We start from the raw sequence: 19,334 nt of genomic DNA, 5'->3' as shown, positions 1-19,334 counted from the left end.
TATCGTTTCTCATGAGTGTGGAGTCGGATCGGGGTGGGGGACGAGGGGGATCCGACCGTGTGTCATCGAGCCGTGTGTCATCGAGCCGTGTGTCACGATGAACAACCGTCCGATCCACTCGTAGGTATCTATATTTTTTTTGTTCTATTTGTATATATGTACATATACATATACACCTTCTTTCGTATATATATACGTGTATATGTATATACATATATACATGTATATATAATCCCTCACCAACTATCGTTCGCGTATACTTATCCTCTTTCTCGCGTTCATCACACTCGCACGCACGCACGCACGCACGCATACATGCACGCACGCACTCGCCATTTCCCCGTGTTTGTTGTCAAGCGTAATTTATCCCGTTCTTGCATTTTCTCCCCCCGCTCTTCGTGTCTCCCTTTCTTTTTTTTTTCTTTTTCTTCCAACGCGTCTTCTCATCCGAATAGCGCACACACCAGTAGAACACGGCACAACACACACGAGAATAATTATCGTCCCATATTTCGTTTCCAATTAAAACGCTCGCTTGTGTATATGTATATATATATATATATATATGTATATATATATGTATGTATGTATATATGTATATATATATATATATACACATATTACAATCGGGGGGGCAGGGGGGCAGGGGAGGGGGGCACATGTTACTTCAGTTATGTATATATTTATAATATATAATTATTTCCTCCTTTAATTAGTAAATTCATTTATAATTAATAACTGTACAAATTTCAATGTCACCTATATATATATGCAAGTGAATGTGGTCGACGCTCGAGTCCGGCACACGCGTCGATTTCATTCTTCACGTCCTAAAAAAAAAAAAAAGTTTCTTTTTCTTCCTTTTTTCCTCCCTCGCCGTTTTCTTCCTCCGTTTCTCTTTCTTCTCCTCGCGTCTTTTCCTCCTTCCTTTTCCTCGAATCTCCTCTTTGCTTTATCATTTACGAGTCGAGCCTCGCGCCTTTCCTCGCTCCCCTCGTTTCCGAGCATCACGGATTACCGCTCACGCTTCCGCAATTACGCACGCATGCGCAATTTTTCGATGATACAGCGTTTAAAACCGATCTCCTATAATTCTCTTCCATGCCATCTTTCTTTTTTTTTTTTTCACGATCCGTCAATTTTTTAAAACGTGCACCCATCGCGCATCTAAAATTCTTTTTATTCTCTATATATATATATATATATTTTTTTTTATTTATTTATTTATACCCGTATATATCTATACACATGGATGCGTATCTGCGCGCGCGCGTGTGTGTGTATATATATATACATATATTCGATCGTTCGTCGAATTCCCAACGTTCGTCCCATCGAACGTTCATATCCCTCCGCACTTTTTCTCTAGAAAAATCTCCATTATTCCTCGTCGATTCTCGTAAGCACGTGAACACCTATCTATTATCGTATAACGGATCCGTGCGAGCACCGGGTTCGCTTTTCTTTTATTTTTTTACCCTTTTCTCCCCCCCTGTCTCTCTCCCTCTCTCTCTCTCTCTCTCTCTCTTCTCGTAATTCTTCCCTCTACCACTTTCGTTTTACATTTTTTTTTTAACCTTATCTTTATTTGTATCATTATTATTATTATTATTATTAATATTAATTTTTTTTACGTTTTTACCACCCCTTTAATGTACACATGCCCGCTAGAAATTGCCTATATCACTCTGTTCGAGGTTACCTCGTCGTTAATTCTCCTCCTCCTCCTCCTCCTCCTTCTCCTCTTCCTCCTCCTAATAATAATCGTTTTTAATTAATAATAGCTCGATCGCGACCGTGTATTAAAATTTAACATTTAAATTCTTCGATCACTACAATATTACACCGCGACATTTGTACACAGAACAATCACATGAATTTCCCTTCCTCGCGGCTCCTCCGTTCTTCCCCTCTTGTACCAAGCCGCGCCCTCTTCCACAACTTTCCTCTTCCTTCTTCTTCTTCTTCTTCTTCCCTTCCCTCCATCTTGCTTCCGGTTCCACGCGTACCAACACAAACCTCTCGGTCGGTCCACAACCCCCAATCCTCCAAGTCTTTCCTCTTCATCGAAGGAAGAAGGCTCGCAGAGGTCCGTCGAACCTCGATACCACGATTTTTTCTTCTTCCTCCCTCTTTTTCTTCCTCCTCCTTCTTTTTGCTCCTCCTCCTCCTCCTCCAGAATCGGACCGACGACCGTGCTTTTCCGCCTCGACTGTCCGCATCGTGCGCTCCTCGGCTCTCGAGCACCAATTCCTCCATCGACGAGACCGCGACGCGGCTCGAGAAATATCCTCCTCCTCCTCCTCCTCCTCGCCTCTTCGCGTCGATCACGAGCCGGAGGCGACGCGAATCGCTTCCTCGTTGCCCCCGTTGCACCTTGCCGCTCTAACGCCAACCGGAGCACGCTGCGCTTCCGTCACGCTGCTACGTTTCCCGTTCCGCAAGAATCGTCATTCCATCGTCTACCTTCATTTGCGACTACTGCTGGAACGTGACAGATCGCCTCGTATTAATAATGGGCCACCGCTCTGTATTCGAGGACGATGGAAAGAAATTACGGCTACCTTCGACTCGGTGTAATTTTCTTGCCACCGATCGTTCGCCACCCGGAAGTCTCGACCACGGTAATTTCCACGATATTATTTGCCGTTGCTCCCGTTTCTTTCTTTCTTTTTTTTTTTTTTCGTCTCTTAATCGTAACGTATGGTATAATTGGATCCATTTCGTTCCTTTCTTTCTTTTTTATTTAAAATTTTCAAACGCAATGCGTATTCCAAAATTTTCAAAATTGAAATAATCTTAGAACGAAATTGGATCCAATAATAATAATAATAAAATTCAAGTTGATCGCGCGACAATTCCAGGTATCAGAGAGCTCGACTCTCGATACACCGCATTTTCATCAACGTTCACCAATTTAACCATCCGTTCGATCTTCGTTTCCGGCCGATCAATCTTTCCATCGTCATCGTCGCTCGCCACCACGATTATCAAATCAACCGGCGGCCAGGGGTTGACCCGACCCGTGGAACGCGTCCGCGGTCAATCGTGACCTCGCACAACCGAAAGTTACTTTTACCCCACGTACCTTTATAAGTGATGTCCATAGTACTCTGGGTAATGGTACTGATTGTGGAAGGTGGGGTCACCGGGCGGCCGGTGCATCATGCTCGCCGCCTGTCCGTCCATCATGTAGCCCATCGTCGGGTCGGGACTGTACGCCCCGCTAGGACCTGCGGACAATGGCGGAAATACTACACGTTACTACGGTTAGATCACTGTCCTTTAATCGGCTGGGCGGTATTGGAAAAGCTCGTCGGTTCCCTTCGAGTGGCATCCGTTCGAATCCGTTCCCGCCTTCGAGATCGAACGATGTTTCGAGCGAATGTCGTGAAGATCGTGAAAAAGAGATCGTGGCAAATCCGTCGTTGCGTACGTTTTGGAAAAGTTTTGTTTTTGAGAAGATTATTGCGAAGGGTAAATATAGTTTTTTTGAAAAATTATATTTCTGAACGATATATAAGACAAGTTCAAGATAGAATCGAATTAAATTTCGAAAATACAATAACTGATTTGAACGTCTTCTTCGTGATCTTCGTTTAAAAAGTAGGATCCAACGAGCTGTGTTAAATGGTGGATAGCCGGTATCAATCGATATTTCAAAAAATAATAGATATTATAAAAAATTGCTCGTGATATCGACTATACACGGACGCGTTCATGTCACCTTCATAGATACAAGAATTCGTCTTCCTGTAACTGAAAATTCATTCCATTCGTGGTCTCTAATAATCTGGAAATGGACGAGGATCGGAAGCACATGCGACGCCAACGATTCATTCGGGGGTGGCGAAGGAGGGGAAACATCGAAACTGGGATTCAATCTTCGTGCGTCAGCATAGACTGAACCGTTTCGGGCGACGACAGCTCCTCTCTCTTTTCGTAAGCGGTAATGGAGCCAGGAATCCACGGGAGGCTCCCCTAGTTTTAATGTCGGTATCTTAATGTATATTGCCGCGATAAATCAAGGCCACTGATTGCGTCCTACCCTCGGGCATCAATACAAGAAGAACGAAAAGCGAGAGAGAGAGAGAGAGAAAGGGAGAGAGAGAGAGAAGAGAGTCATCTTAGCCATTGCCAAACGCTCTTCTAATCCTTTCTTACTCCGAATCTAGAGCTTATTTCTCGATATTGCACGTGTTATTATTGGTTATTTATTGCTCGTGAAACACCTTTTAACGGATCGGTGATGTTGGATCGAGTTTTCTAGAGAGAGAAAAAAAAAAAAAAAAGTCCTTTTGAGAATGCGGGTAATTGTTCACTCTCTGTTGATAAATGGCGGCGGTGTGTATGGATGAGGTGCTAGAGATTGCGATAATATGGATGGATGGATGCGCGAGAAAGTAATTTCAAATATCTCGTGATTTATTTCGCGAGAAATTGTTTCTTCCGTGGCTTCTTTCCATCGGAGATATTGTAGATTGGAATTTAAAAAAAAAAAATATAAAATAAATTGTAATTACAAGAGATAAGAAATTTCCTCGGATCGTAATCAATACGATAATTATCATAAGCTCGGAGCTGATTGAATCAGCTTGAAATTTTAAATTAAATTAGACTACTCGATCTCGAAAGGGAGGAATGAAATTAAAATTATTAAAATATATTCCAAATGATATAATTTAACTCGCTTGGATATATATATATATTTTTCTCGTAAATTTTTCGATGATAAGAATAAATAATCAATAATTAATTAGAATGTTTATCGCACTTCCATTCGACGAACGGCAAATTCTGCATAACGCGGTGGCCTCGACGAGGTCTGCTTCGTTCTCAACCCTATCGTAAATCACAATTATTGCGAATGTTTCTTCCTCCCCCCTCCTCCTACACTTTATCCATCCCACGGCTCTTCCGTTTCCTCGAACTCGTGTTTTTCTGCCGCGAATTCCATACCTCCCATTTGTTCGCGGGATTTGCTCGTTCCACCCCTCCGAAGGAACTCGAGGAATTGACGAGGGGGAGGGAGGAGGCATCAACAACGGTATGCAAATAATTTTTAAACGATGGCAACCGCGATTCCGCCTCTGTTTCTTTATTCCATCGCGTATATTTTCCGTGGGGAGTGTAGTGAAAAGAGAAGTGAAACACGATCGACAGAATTTAAAAAAAAAAAATGTTATACAAAGAGATAGGAAATTTAATGTTCGCATATTCAGATTTTGATCCGAATTCGCAATAATCTCATTTACATTAATATTTTCCCGAAAATCCGCAACGAAAGAAAAATCTCAACCTCAACGAGGAAATACGAGCATCTCCATCACCTTCCACACTTCTTCTTCTCCTTCTGACACGCGCTTAATTCTCGATTTCGCGAGGTAGAGATAATCGAACGGTAGATTCGCTTGTAACGACGCAATTTGCACGCGAGGGAAGAGACAAGAAGCTTGGAAGCACAGGCTTGGCCCTCCACCACGCGCATCCCTCGGTTCGCGCCGCGGTTTCCTCGAACGCCTCCCGCGTGGCCGATTCCTTAATTTCCCATATTGCGGCCGGTCGACCCACGGCCGTCCCGCTGCGTTATAGCGCGGTTTAATCACACTACAAGCGCGCGTCCCTCGTTAGTGGGATATCTGGACGGCTATAACGGCTAGAGAGGCCGCATTCCGCGCAGCTCGTGAAAGATACACGGAGGAATCGTTTCGTGGGCCCCCTTTCCTCCCCCCGCGATAATCGTTCCAGGCTCCCGTTGATTGGTGGAAAGCGGGATTCTTTTCACGGACGGGTCGAATTATTTCCTCGCGGATCTTGTCTTCCGTCGGATTGATGGATAATATCGTAATATAGCGATTCTTCGTTGTCCTCTGATGACCGTGGATGAGGCTGTAAGAGGCTGTAAAACGATCGGTGTATTCCGTGGATGGTTATGATCGAGGAGATTGGTGGTAGATGGTTGGAAAGGTAGTCGATAATGACTTCATACGAGAGTTGGATTCTGATCTTCCGTCCCTGCTTGCATCTTTTTCTTCGATTTCAGTGGAATTTGAACGTAATACGATTGGATAATTGTATCGATTCGATTTTATTAATTAATAATTACGAGTGGAAAATCTTCGTTGACCTGCAAAATGAAATGAAAGAAAATTTGCACTCGAAGATGCAAATTTCTTTTTCGTGATTGTAAAAATTTCCAACCAATTATAATTGCAATTTAACAGAAAGAAAAGGGAGAGTATTCTAAAAATACAGATGGACAAACAAACGTACGCGATATAGGAAAGGACAATCGCGATATCTCACGACATCCACCTGTATCCACAATCGTTCGAATTCACGAGCCACCCTACAACTCACCAGCCATATCTCAACGATTAAACCTATACACCATCGTCTCTCTCTCTCTCTCTCGGCTATTGATCGGTATCGAGGCAAGAACAAAAAGATCGATGATATCTCCTGGATCGTCAAATTCTTATCTAGGTTGGACCTTCGAACGATTCGCAAAAAGAGAAGAGAAAGATCGAATGATTTTAATGAACGAAGACGAACCATCGTGAGATATAGTCTTAAATATAATAATTTTTACCTTCGAGCGTCTCATGATAGCATTTCACAGTTAATTGCAACCAATACTTTTCCACACGGTCGAGATTAACGTTTAATCAAAGTTTACCGATGAAAGGGTAACGAGGAAAATTGGATGTAACGTGAAACGTGTAAATCCGTGAACTTGTTCCTGATGCGATTTTCCGACCCTCCTCGAAGAGGGTTAAGACACACGAAACTACGAGCGCAATACCGTGGTGGCCGGCCATTCATTTTGGAGGGGGAAAAGGAGGAGGAAGAGGAGGAGGTTAATTGCAGACTGGTGAGAAAGTATGTCGAGGATGCGCCAGGGAGCAACTTGGAGGTGTCGTTTAAGGGGTCAACGGGATCCGGAAGAGAAATTTGAGAACGCAACCTGTGAAATTCGCGTTCCGTTTACAAGTTTCTCGAACAAGCCAAGTCAAATCGAGTAAAATATCAGTTTACTTTCTCGAGTTTAGACGAAGACGAATTCAGAATTCACGGAATCAGAGTTTCTGCAAATTCACGTGATAGCAAAGAATTTGTCAGAGAATGGAGAGGGGAGGGGAGAACGATAGTTCGCAAGAGTTAGTTCCTCCTCGTTGGATAAATACAGAGGAGGAGGAGGAAGGTGTCGATACTCCGTTTCCTTGACGGGCAGGCGATTTATAGAATTGAATAATGGGCGAATTAGCGACGATTACAAATTGGCCGGTCGCGTAATAAATAGCCAGCGAATTGATTAATAAGGACGCGTTAAACTGTGCATCGTTACAATCGATGATAAATTATGCGATGCACTGCGGATGCAGAAACGACTGACGGAATTTATGAGACGGTTCCCCATCCATACGTATCTCTAGCCGATGAAATTCGACGAAATTGAAAAGAAATCAGTTTTGTCTCCATTTTGCGTCAACACCCCCTCCTTTAATAGTAAGAAACTATTTACTGTACTCAAAAATTTTATCCAAATTTTTACAAGTACAAACAATAATCTAAACATTCATCCATCGAATATTACAACTGACAGTCGATTCCGTGTATGATTGAAAACTATACTTGCAACGAGAATAAAATAAAAACTGCTTCACTGCCTCGAACGATGAACAAATTATATAGTTGGAACAAATCTTTATCGATCTCATCACATCTTCTCTCCCATCCCAATGAATTTAATTTTCTAAAATCCATCACCGACCTCTACTCTCTATCCCTGCCAATCACGACAACGATAAAAAAAACACACACCTTACCTAATTAACGATCCCATCGCGAGCACAACGCACGATAGGTTCATCCCCCATTTACGAAACTTCCTTCCTCTCTGATCAGCCGGCTCGAGCAAACCGCAAAACACGGAAAGACACGTTGGAGCAGCCCGCTAAATCGTATCTATTATACCCCTGCAAGATAATCCCCACGGAAACGAGGTAAAACTTGGAAATCCGTTTTGCGGGGGCGTGGGTTTTGGGGGGAGGGGTAGCTCGCCCCTCCCCCGCCAACACGGGAACAACATTAGTAACTTATGGTCGCAGCCCACACCGGTCGGGATGGCTGGCTGGCTGGCTGGCTGCGTTTCAGACGTTCAGATCCGGAACTACGGAACCGTGGTAAGAGGTCGAAGGCCTAGAGAGACCGGGTGCAAACCTGGACGAGCGTGCAATCCTTGCGGGAAAGGTATGGAGGGAGGAGGAGGGTGAACGAAACCGAGCTTCCGAACTTAGTTCCACGCGACACGACGAGTTTCGAGAGGCTCACGAGGAGCCCTCTCTCGCCCTTCCGCCCTCGACCCCGGCCCGTAGTTGGCCGGAAGGCTTCTCTCTGGCCGGTGCGAAAACCGCGGAAGAAGGGACACCGAGGAGGGCCAGCCGTGATAAATATGAGCGGTCCAAGTAACCGAGCATCAGTTCTCGGGCGAGAAGTTCACGCTCGTGGCCGACTGCTGTAACGAAGTTTACCGGCAAGATTTAAAGCAGACCGTAAACTTGGACCTACGTCTACTCCTTCCTCGGTGGAATTGACGATTTAATTAGGGGGAGCGTGAATGGTGAGAAATCCTCTGGAAATGTCTACACACGCGTTATTTTGATGCGATATCAATTAGCCAGAGAATTTTTAGAGTTATTATTCTCTCTATCAGGATTACAATAAGAGTTGATCATTCGGATATTTAGAATAGAATTACTTAGTAAAGGAAGGAAGGAATTACTTACTTAGGAAGAGGAAGAAGGGAGGAGCGAGAATATTTATATCACAGCGTCGGATCGGAATTCGTTGGAAGAAACGGTGAAACTAGAACTCGAAACTCGGAAAGTCTAAGCGGAGTCTAGGAGGATGGTAACTACCATCGCGTTACCATCCCCGAGTCCTCGAGGGATGAAACGAGGAAGAGCGTGACGAGGGGGATCGTCACGGTTAGTGGCGATAGCAGGGGGAGCTTGATCCCACAGTTTCTAGCCTTGGCCGTTCGTTCACGGCCAAGCAAATTCCGAGAGTCGGGTCGAGTCGAGACACGACGAGTAAGAAGAAGGAGGGGGAGGAAGGGTGATTCGTCGAGCGGAAACCGGAAATGTGGTCCGGAACCTTCAACAATCCCTCGATGAAACTATTGGTCATCCGCGACGCAATACGCCGGATACGCCGGATCTAATAACTCATCCGCCTGCTGCCTGCTCTCTCTCTCTCTCTCTCTCTCTTTTCTTTTCTCTTTAACATTCTTTCTCCTCCGCGTTATTTTCTCTTTCTCCGTTTCTCTCTCTCTCTCGTTGCTTTCGCGTTCTCTGTTTTTCTCTCGCCGCGTCGTCTGCCGGTTTCCTAGCATTGTTCGTTTCGACGGCGATCGAAGATAACGTCGTCGGCCGAGGAGAGAATAATATCGGTGTCACGGAGGCCGGTGTGTATTGTGACGATTCCACAATGAATTTCTACCGAATCGACGGCTCCGCGCCATTGTCGGCCCGCGCTACGAATCCGTAAATGGTATGATTAAAACGGCTAATGAAAACGATTCTGGAAACCGGTCGACATCGACGACGCTTTACGCCGGTTTTGTGCAACAACTAATTTACGATGTTTCGGACATATGGATGGATCGTGTTGTGTATTCTTCTATCTCTGAAAATTTTATATGCAATATAGAATCTTAAGCTTAAAACATTTCGCGTTATATGTGCGTATATATAAGAGTGTTAATATTTATTCATTGTAGGATATCTTTGGAAAGGTATTTGATTTTAAAGATAAATACAAAAAATTGGTATTTGAAAGGTTAATTATCAAAGATCTTTTAATCACATTTGTTATCAACTAAAACTCGAATATAATATTTTAGATATTGATCCGAGGATTAACATCACCTCTCTCGATTCGAAGACACAACTATTTCCAACGAGTATACCCTCGCAAGGCGGGACTCGAAACAACCTCTCCGGGGTGTGATATACGACACGACGTAATTGCAGGAATTTAATCAATCAGAAATATACCCTATATAGCGCGAGTACAAGGCGGTCGGCTTGCCAAGCCGAGTTAAGCCTCGGGGGAGTCTCATTTAAGATAAATCCGGGGGAAGCGGAATCCGGGGAGAACAACGGGGTGAACTTGGGTCATCGCGATCCTTCGTACGGATGATGAAACGTTTGCACCACTATCCTAGATTCTCCTCCATTCATCCTTCCTCCCTCCCCCACTTCTTCGCGTACCTCCTCCCGTTTTCGTCGATTTTAACTTCGCTCGCTCGTTCTCTCCTCTCCTATGTACGAGAAACGTGTCCACACGCGCGAAGAGGAGAACAAGCGCACACAAACAAGGGAGCACACGATCCTCCTCCGCGACCCTCTGATATATAGCCCCTTGGAGGTCGATGACTTCCGCTATTTTTCTTCCGCTGTCTCCAGCAAGCAACTTCCCTTTCCTAACGTGCACCCCGCCCCACCACTGTTTCGGGGTACTTTTCTACGCCCGTGGATATCCAACCGTGGACATCGGAGCGAGGGTTGCTCCGTTGCATCGAAGATGCGGCCGAGTGATCGAATCTCTCGTGGAAAATCTATGGGGGAAACGGGGAAATTGATCGTCCGTCTTTCGAAATTGCCACCTCGATCGATCCCAAGCGGTGGTGAAATTGAAACGATGGAAATGACGAAAATTCTGTTTCAAAAATTTGGTGAAAGGAAAGGAAGAGTCGTAGATGTTGGTACAAGAAGAAAGATGTAATGATATTGTTGGAATTTGAACGTATGATAATCTGAAACGCAAGATTCCAAATTGAACTTGGAAATACAATTGGATGGATAGACTTATTTTAATCTCAACTCAATCAAATCGTTTCTTTTCTTTTTTTTCTTCTTACAATTACAACTTCAAGAATATCTAATCGACGAAAGGAATATCGATTCGCCGGGAGCAACGTTCAACGAAGTACTTATTTACAAATGCACAAGCAAGCAGCGTTACGAGGCAGATTTTTGTCGTGCAAGTTGCAGAACAATCTCCAACCCAACCAAGAGAGAGAGAGAGAGAGAGACATACAGAAACAACAAAGAGAGCGTATAAACGGGTATACACGAAATACGGTATCAAAGAAGCTACTGCATTTATGGATGTCCTCCCCGTGACAAGCCGAAATTAATTTACCCCCCTCCCCCTCAAGACTCGAGCGTTGGCATATTTTAACCCAGTTCTTCAACCTCCATCCTCCTCCTTTTTTTTTTCTCCTCCTTTCCCTTCAACCCTCGTCCAACCTTCTCACCCTCTCTCTCTCTCTTTCTCTCTCTCCACCCTCAACCAAGACTCCACACATAAATTTCTATCGACGGATCGGGAGAGATCAGCTGAAATCCTTCGCGGCGATTCGATAAAACCCGAAGAGGCGCTCGCGGCTGACTGGCTCCTCCTCGGTTGACGCGATAAATAATTAATGATGGAACGAACGGCCAAGCATCGGTGGAGAAAGAGAGAGAGAGAGAGCGGGTGGGAGGGGACGAGTATTGCCAGGTCCATAAAACATTTAATATTTATAAGGTACGAAACGAGACGAGACGAGACGAGACGAGACGGGACGGGACGGGAGGAGGACCAAAACTGCTGCCACGGATATATATTATCGTATCTTATACGGCCTCCTATACGGTATTTAGATATTTTAATTAACCGATTGGCTATAAATTATGATAATTAAGGAGGACCACGGCCCTCCTTAGAGAAACCTCTGACGTTCGCGTTGTTTTGCCGCTCTCTCTCTCCGGGGGATTGTACGGGTCGACGCGGGTCGACATGTGCACGACGATCCACGCGTGGAACGGATCCTCGAGTTCGAAATCGGGATTAGACGATTGTTTCTTGGGGGAATTTTTCGCCCTCGTGTAGAGAAATCAAATGTGGATAGGGGAAGAGACATGGAGGATCGGGGAAAATTGGAAAATTGTTAGGAAGGATCGGTTAGGTTGGATTTTGAGAGTGTTTTTAAGGGATACTTCGGCTGGTGGAACGTTGTTTTATGTTTATGGGAAAACGGTTTATGCGGAAAGTGAAGTTAACGAGCGTTCAGGGAGACGTTCGAGACGGCGCGTTAGTTTTACTTTACTCGTTCGAACGTTAAAAAAAAAACAAACTATAAGATCGTTGAATCACTTGTTCATCGACATACACTTTCGTTATTGACGTATAACATTCATTTCATAAATTTCTATTAATTTATAGCCCGATAAAATTGTATATGTATACATAGAAGAATTAAAATAATCTTGTGAAAAAAAGAAATTCTCATCGACAAGAATCTTTTACGGTAAAAGTATACCCGACTCGACTACGATTCCACGAACGATACGTATCGAAAGCTCCCTCGAAAACCAGCTTTTAACGTCGATCGAAAGCATTGCATCCCCCTCTGAATATTTATTACGTGTCCCGTGGGGAATCAAAGTGGACGTCAGCAAAGAGAAAGAAGCATCACTCGCCACCTTGGTCAATTAATCAACGCGTCTCGAGAATCAAGCGTCGTCGCGATTTCCTTTCAATTGCATCGATCGTGCGGAGCCGAGCCGAGCCGAGCCGAGCCAAGCCGGTACGAGCATTGAAATAATAATGCGCGTAAAAGGTGGATTTTAACGAGGCGAGCGGATGCAACAGTCTTGGCCAGGGGCATCCAAGTCCGCCGTATTACACAGAGCATTCTTAACAGTGTCAATAAAAGGGAGGTTATGAGAGCCACAAACGTCGGAAGTGTCTCTCCTTACGACGGGCATAAATAAAGGCGAACGGTGGCTGGCTGGTCGTTTAAATGTCGTAGAAATAACTACGCCACGAGTTGAACTTTGGGTTCGACGTTCGACTTTCTTGCCTCGCTTGATACGCTATTACTCACATTCGTTTCGCTCTTTGACTAATTGTAAGCAATCTCTAAGCGTGCACGAGTAGGTGGTCAAAAGTCTTGGATCGAATTTTCTGATGCAATTCTCTGATCCGTTGTTAACGTCCAACTATTTAAATTTATTATCCAACCAACGATTGGGATTAAAGTAATACACGTTTACGTTATAATACACATGCACATTTTTAAGAATAATTTTCGAAAGCGGAAAACCCGAATTAACTCGATCGATTTAATCACTCTGACTCTTTGCTTGAAATAATAAGTTTCAAGATTTTTAAACAGTTTTTTTACAAAAACTCTTATCCCCTCTTGGGATAAATTCTTGAATTCTGAATGATGACAAGCGAGAATATAGAAATTTATTTTCCATCGATAATGAAATTGTTCCAGCAACTTTTCGTATATAGAAAAACTTTAACGAACGTCCTTCGACGAAATTCAAACTCTGAACGAGTCGAGCAAGGAAGAGGAAAGAAAAAAGAAAGAGGAAAGAAAAGCTTTCATGACGAGTCGGTATCGAAAAGCACCCCGATTGCGCGATAGGAGCCGACTTAACAGCCGGCTCGGAACGGGCGTCGATGCGTTTCCGTGATATCATTCCTCCCCCACCCCCTCCCCTCTCCCCTGTCTGTCGAAGCGAGCCAGGTTTCTTCCTGCTCACCATTACCGCGGATGGAGGCTTGATGGCGAAAGTGGTCTAGAGGGTAAACGGTCAACGAGACTCGAGATGAGATAGAACAGGCTATTATGGCCACGCCGATAAGATAGGTCCACCCCTCCTGCGATACGCGATAGTCCGCTGGACGGAGAGCAGGCGGGAGGGAGTTGATACACCGGACGCGATCCACGGCATGAAAAATCTAGTTGGAGGAGACGAGAATGGGGAGAGGAGGAGGAGGAGGAGGAGGAGGGTGGAGGCGAATGGAAAAGGGGATGGACGAAGGGTGGGCGGTGTCCAGCTAGAACCCGGAGAACTCGGACCTTATCTTTTCATAGCGATCGTGACCGTCCAAGACTTCATTTCCGTGCTCGAGGAGCCACCCCAACGGGTCGGTTTATGGTACACGTACATACGTAATCGGTAACGAAATGGACCTCTTGGCTCGTTTACATGGAAACGGATTTCGCCGGGAGGAAATTAGTCGCGTTTCGTCGTGCCCCGGACGGAGGGAGGGCGGTGATTCTGAATTGATCGATGATTTATGAAGATCGGGATATTTCGAGTTGAAAAAAATAAAAAAGTAAAAGGAGAATCGTCGATTCGATTTTTTTCTTTTCTTTTTTTTTTTTGATATATATAAATATATATAAGAAACAATTGTGGAAATGTGCGCGAAAGAAGAAGAAAAAAAAAGGAAAGATTGTTGCTCATCATCGGGAAAAAATGAATTTGCAATCGAATTCTTGGACCATCGAAATAACATTCGCGACCGGTTAACCCCCGTCGGCTCAATATTACGTTCTAACCACTGAAAATCGCGCCCGTTGATCGAGACTTTAATACAGCCGGATGCAATTTCCCGCAAGTAAGCCGGCCGTGTCCCAGTTCCGCCCGATCCCCGAGCAAATAATAACATTTCTATAAGTCGGTCGTTTGTATTCGACGACTGGCGCCCGTGCACCCCATTTCAATTAACGTATGATCTATGTCGTATAAGAAGCCGTATCCACGCCACCTTTCAAACATTGGGGCCGTAATGTGCGAGGGATCGGCTCTCTAAGTAACTCTATATCACGTCTACGTGACACGAAACGCAGAGAGAAAAAAAAAAAAAGAAGAAGAAGAAATCTTATATAGAAGGCTATAGCCAGAGAGGACGAGAATCCTCTCTCTCTCTCTCTCTCTCTCTCTCTTTCTACCAATTGTCCCCAAGATTGTTCTCCATAGGCTAGAAACGGAGTGAAATATGGCTACTTATTCGTCAAAGAATATGTTACGGTGAAGGGTGCAACGAATAGCAATTTGTCGGAATATTCTCGGGGAGGGAAGAAGAGACGCCGACTGAATTTCAAGATTTACGCAATTTTTTCCAAATTACCAACGAGAGAGATCATCGATGGCTCGTTATAGATTTTATTCGGATCGTAAATTTGCTCGCAAGACGTTCAAACTCGAAGAGGTGGATTATGATTCGTAGATTCCATTGAAAATACCTGCGTGTACATATATATATATCTCCAATAATCTCCTAAAACAAAACAAAAATGAAAAAGAAGCCTAACCCCTTATGATTACCAGCCGCGGAAATAAAACCATCTCGAATTGACCGCGATCTCTCTAAACTCGACGAATCGCGCCCCCATTCACGGGGGAGCAAACAAAGCAAACAGAAACTTACAAACAAAAAGTGAAGTCGACGCCGTAGTAGTCGACGTCGGCGCTTTCGATGACGTTCCCAGGGGGAGGAGGAGGAGGTGGTGTGGGTGTGGGTGCGGGTGACGTACGGGGTGTTCGCAATTTCTCCCGATTCCCGACCCCAGGACATCCATTTTATTTAGCGCACCACGAGGTGGACCACGAGGCACCGTGAGTGTGCGTGTGTGTGTGTGTGCAGGGAGCGTACGTTGGAAACGACGACGACGACGACGAGGGGGTGAGGAGGGGGAGGCTCTTTCTCTTTTTCTCCATCTACCGATATCCCATCAGTGGCAGCGGGAACGTTTACCAGCGGGCTGGTGTCCAGCCACCGTCGAGGAGGAAGCGAGAGAGGGATAGATAGCAGGGATGGAGGAGGAAGAGAGACGGAGAGGAATCTCCTTCTCTCCATCCCCCATCCTCCTCGACGAGTTGGCCAGATATAGAGTGGCGCGGAGATCGAACGCCGCGCCGAGTGGGAGGGGGGACGAGACGACGGAAGAAGGGAAGAGAGAGCGTGGTGGGCTGGGGTGTCTGGACCGCTCTCCCGAGATGGACACAGAGAATCGCCATTACAAATTGACAAGCTTGATTGATGGTCAGCGCGCAAGGGACGACGCCGGAGGAAGGGAGGGGGTGGGGGAGGAGAAGGATAGGCCGAACGGACGGAAAGAACGGACGAGAAAAGGGGAATCGGATGTGGCAGAGGAGACCCACCCGGGGAAGGGAGAGAGGCCAGGGCAAAAGGGATGGATGTGGACCAAGTGAGATCGAGTGGATATATACCGAAGCTACGGATACTAAACTGGACCCCGAGCTTACAGGGACCTTTCCACTTTCTCTCTTCCCATAGCAGGTCGGATAGCATTTTGCAACGATGGTATGGCGGGGAGGGGAAGGGAGGGAGGAAGGGGGGCGCCGTTATCAACCGAGACCTCTCAGCGAGCGCGTAACGAATGGGTCGCGAGTCGATTCGTAAAGGGGGAGGTAGGTGGTATCTCGCGAGAGGGATGGGAATATAGGGTGAAGAAGGAGGAAGGTCTTTCGATCCTTGATCCGATTTTTTTTCACTGATTTCGTTGGGAATAAAAGAAGAGAACTTGAAGTTCGAATTTAAATTGGGATTGTTTTAAACAGGAATTTGCCTCCATTTTCACGATACAAATACATCGTCTTTGATAAATATTTCGGGAAGAATGAATATTGCAGTTCGTTCCAAACTAATTGGTTCCTTCCTCGAAGGACACAATGAAGCTTTTAATAATTCGTTATAGATTTTCACAAGCATACAGTTAAAAATAAAACACATTTCGATCGATTCATCTCCATTCACAAACGTTCGTTTCACGAATCAAGCACGTCAACGGAATATTTTAATCGATCCATCAAAACCTCTCTCTCATACTATCGTCGAAATACCCAGGATTTAAAGGGTTTACAACGAGAAAGAAGATCTATCTTGCGCACAACGGGCATCGGCCAACCCTATCCGATTAGGATCAGCCTGTAACGCGATTACGTCTCACGCACGCGACCCGCTCGAATTAAAAACAAGCCGGCCAATTAAACACTAATCGCCGGATACTACTCCGCGAAAGTTGGTTCTGGAGGAAGGGATTGCTATTAAAGTCGACGGCCACGGACGTTCGCTTGTCGATCTCTCGACAGCATGGGAAAAAACGAAACTGCGAAGCCGATCGTAAACGACAGGCCGAGCTTCTGTGAAAGTGAGCGTAAAGAGGAAGTTTTGAAGACGCGGTGGAAGGGAAGAGGGAGAAAGAGAGGAATAATTTGGTTGGAAAAGAGTCGACGCGAAGCCGACCTTTCCCTTGGTGATCTATGGCTCTGAACTCTCGTAGCCAACGTTGACCCCTGGCTACCGACGAATGCCGGGAATAATAAGCAAAACCAGCAATTAAGATATCTTCGACGGAGTCGTCGTCGACTCCCCGCCAATTCCTTTCCACTTTTACACAGTCTTCGTTTCTCGGTACGCGTAAATCGAAAACCCCTCGTAAAGTCGAACGCGGTCGTGCGTTTGTTGAATACGCAGACGATTCGCGATAAATCGTTGGAGAGAAGGAACCGATTGGAAACAGGAGGGATAGCATGTTCCGATAAATGAGAAAAATTTCTTTTCGAAATTTTGGATCTTTTCGATTCGTTCTCTCGGATATAAAACAAAGAAGTCTCTGCAAAGTTCGATTTAATCGAATTTTGTAAGCTGCGTTCTTTCAACTCTCAATAATTAAAACCGATTTTAAGAAATGATAATCATTATTCTTCGTAACAGAAAAAAAAAATGTGAAAGTGTCTTTCGAAGGACGGAAGAAAAATTTTCCCTTTCTTAGCCAATACTCACGCCGTACTTTACGTCACGATTATAATCGCAGCCAGTTGAGAATTCCGATCTAGGAATTTGAATAGGGGCGATGAAAAACACGGAATGAGTTGGCGGTATCGGAAACAGCTTGTTCAACGAAGGGAAAACAGGCTGGAGGAAGGTTGGCTCGAGGTTGGCCGGCTTCCTTTTATCGTAGTATCGTTACGAAATGCGCCGTACGGTCACAGCTTTACGGTACTTCGGGGCTGCTGTTACGTTTTTACTGCGTCGTTTCGCGCTGCACGCAAAGGAGACGACGATTCCGAGTCGTGGTGCCGTGTGTGCGCGTTTAAGTTGGAAATCGTCGGGGTCAACGAGCAAAGAGAAGGAGCGCGAGATAATTCCTAGAGCGATAAACTTTCGCGGGAACGTATTTTTAAACGTATTTTATTGTACAATATATCTCGAAACTGGATTGAGATTGGGAGAAAAAATTTTTGAAACAATTCCGAAAATAGAAACCAACTTCCGCCCCGATGAATGAAGGATCGTTAGAGGCGCAGAACGCTTGAGAACGCTTTATCTCGATAGGTTGTTCCGGTTGCTCTCGACGGTCGCGCAAAGAAAAAGGTAATTCTTAATCGTCTCGCTGACCTATCTCAAACCCCAGACAAGTGGCAGATACGATTCTCGGAAGAATCCAGGAAAAAAGAAAAGAATATAGATATTATTCATAGACTCGTTCGTAATCTGGCAACCGATATCGGGATGAAGCAAAAAAGACGATTCAATAGTATCGTATCCTCTATTTTCTCAAAGTAAATTTTAATAACTTAAAATTTCGATAAAACGATTCATTGTTGCGATATTAAAGTATTTACAATTTTGAATGACACTTGTGATTAATTTCAGCTTACGTAAAAAAAAAGAAAAAAAATCTGCAATCCGGAAAACTAATTTCGAGCGAAAATATTCTCGCGATAAAATTTACGCGATTTCCACGGAACATTTAAGGGAATAAAGTTCGCCGGCGGAACTTCTGTTTAGCATCATGCTCATTTAGTGGCATCCCCCGTTCAATTTCTCGCTCGCCTCCTCCTCTTCTCAGAATCCATCCAATTTGTGCGTAGGTAACAATGTAGAAATTTCTGCGCTTCGACGTAGCTTTATGATCGGAGGGGAGGGGGGTTGTTTTTGGAACGCGACCGCCAATTCCCATTAGTCGATTCTACGTCTCGTTCAAAAACAGAGACATCCTCCTTCCCCTCTCCCCCTTCTAGAATATTACATTACACTTTCAAATCGGACGGGCAACGGTGTAAATTGAATTCGATTACGAGCCGTTACAAAATCAAAAGCTCCACAATCTGGTGATTGGAATGCCAGGCAACGAAACGTGTGAAAACACCACCGATCATTCGCAATAAACTATCGGGGCGGCGCGGCGTTTCAAAAATTTGACAGGTGTAGGTAGGGACGAGTGTTCGATGCGACGAGATGTGCGTTGTAAAAACCAATGCTCGCTACTTTTAAAATATTTAATAAAAAAAAAAAAAAAATATTAGATAAAAAATAGTAGAGAGAGAGAGAGAAAGATGAAGGATTTGGAATTTAATCCATACGTCCATACACGCGATCATCGAATTTTTTTGCAAATTTGATACGATTGAAAAATCCCATAGCTTCTATTTTTTGTTTTTTTTTTT

The 19,334-nt window shown here is 44.6% G+C and overlaps 1 protein-coding gene across 5 annotated transcripts in view; it reads right to left on the bottom strand.

Annotated features, from left to right (window-relative positions):
- Positions 1-902: 902 nt before the first annotated feature.
- LOC552079 (homeobox protein homothorax) overlaps positions 903-19,334 on the bottom strand; it is a 479,885-nt gene continuing 461,453 nt past the window's right edge. For 3 of the 5 annotated variants that reach the window (XM_016912223.2, XM_026440633.1, XM_006564734.3), the window contains 2 exons: positions 3,089-3,254; positions 903-2,481 (listed from right to left, as the gene is read on the bottom strand). In XM_016912223.2, the coding sequence (XP_016767712.1) occupies positions 3,091-3,254 (164 nt within the window). In that variant the 3' untranslated portion in view covers positions 903-2,481; positions 3,089-3,090. Of the gene's footprint in view, positions 2,485-3,088; positions 3,255-19,334 lie in introns of all 5 variants that reach the window. The other 2 variants (XM_026440631.1, XM_026440632.1) reach the window with 2 other exon arrangements.

This window comes from Apis mellifera, linkage group LG5 (assembly GCF_003254395.2).
Source record: "Apis mellifera strain DH4 linkage group LG5, Amel_HAv3.1, whole genome shotgun sequence".
Lineage (NCBI taxonomy): Eukaryota > Metazoa > Arthropoda > Insecta > Hymenoptera > Apidae > Apis > Apis mellifera.
This window is presented reverse-complemented; position numbering and strand designations above follow the sequence as displayed.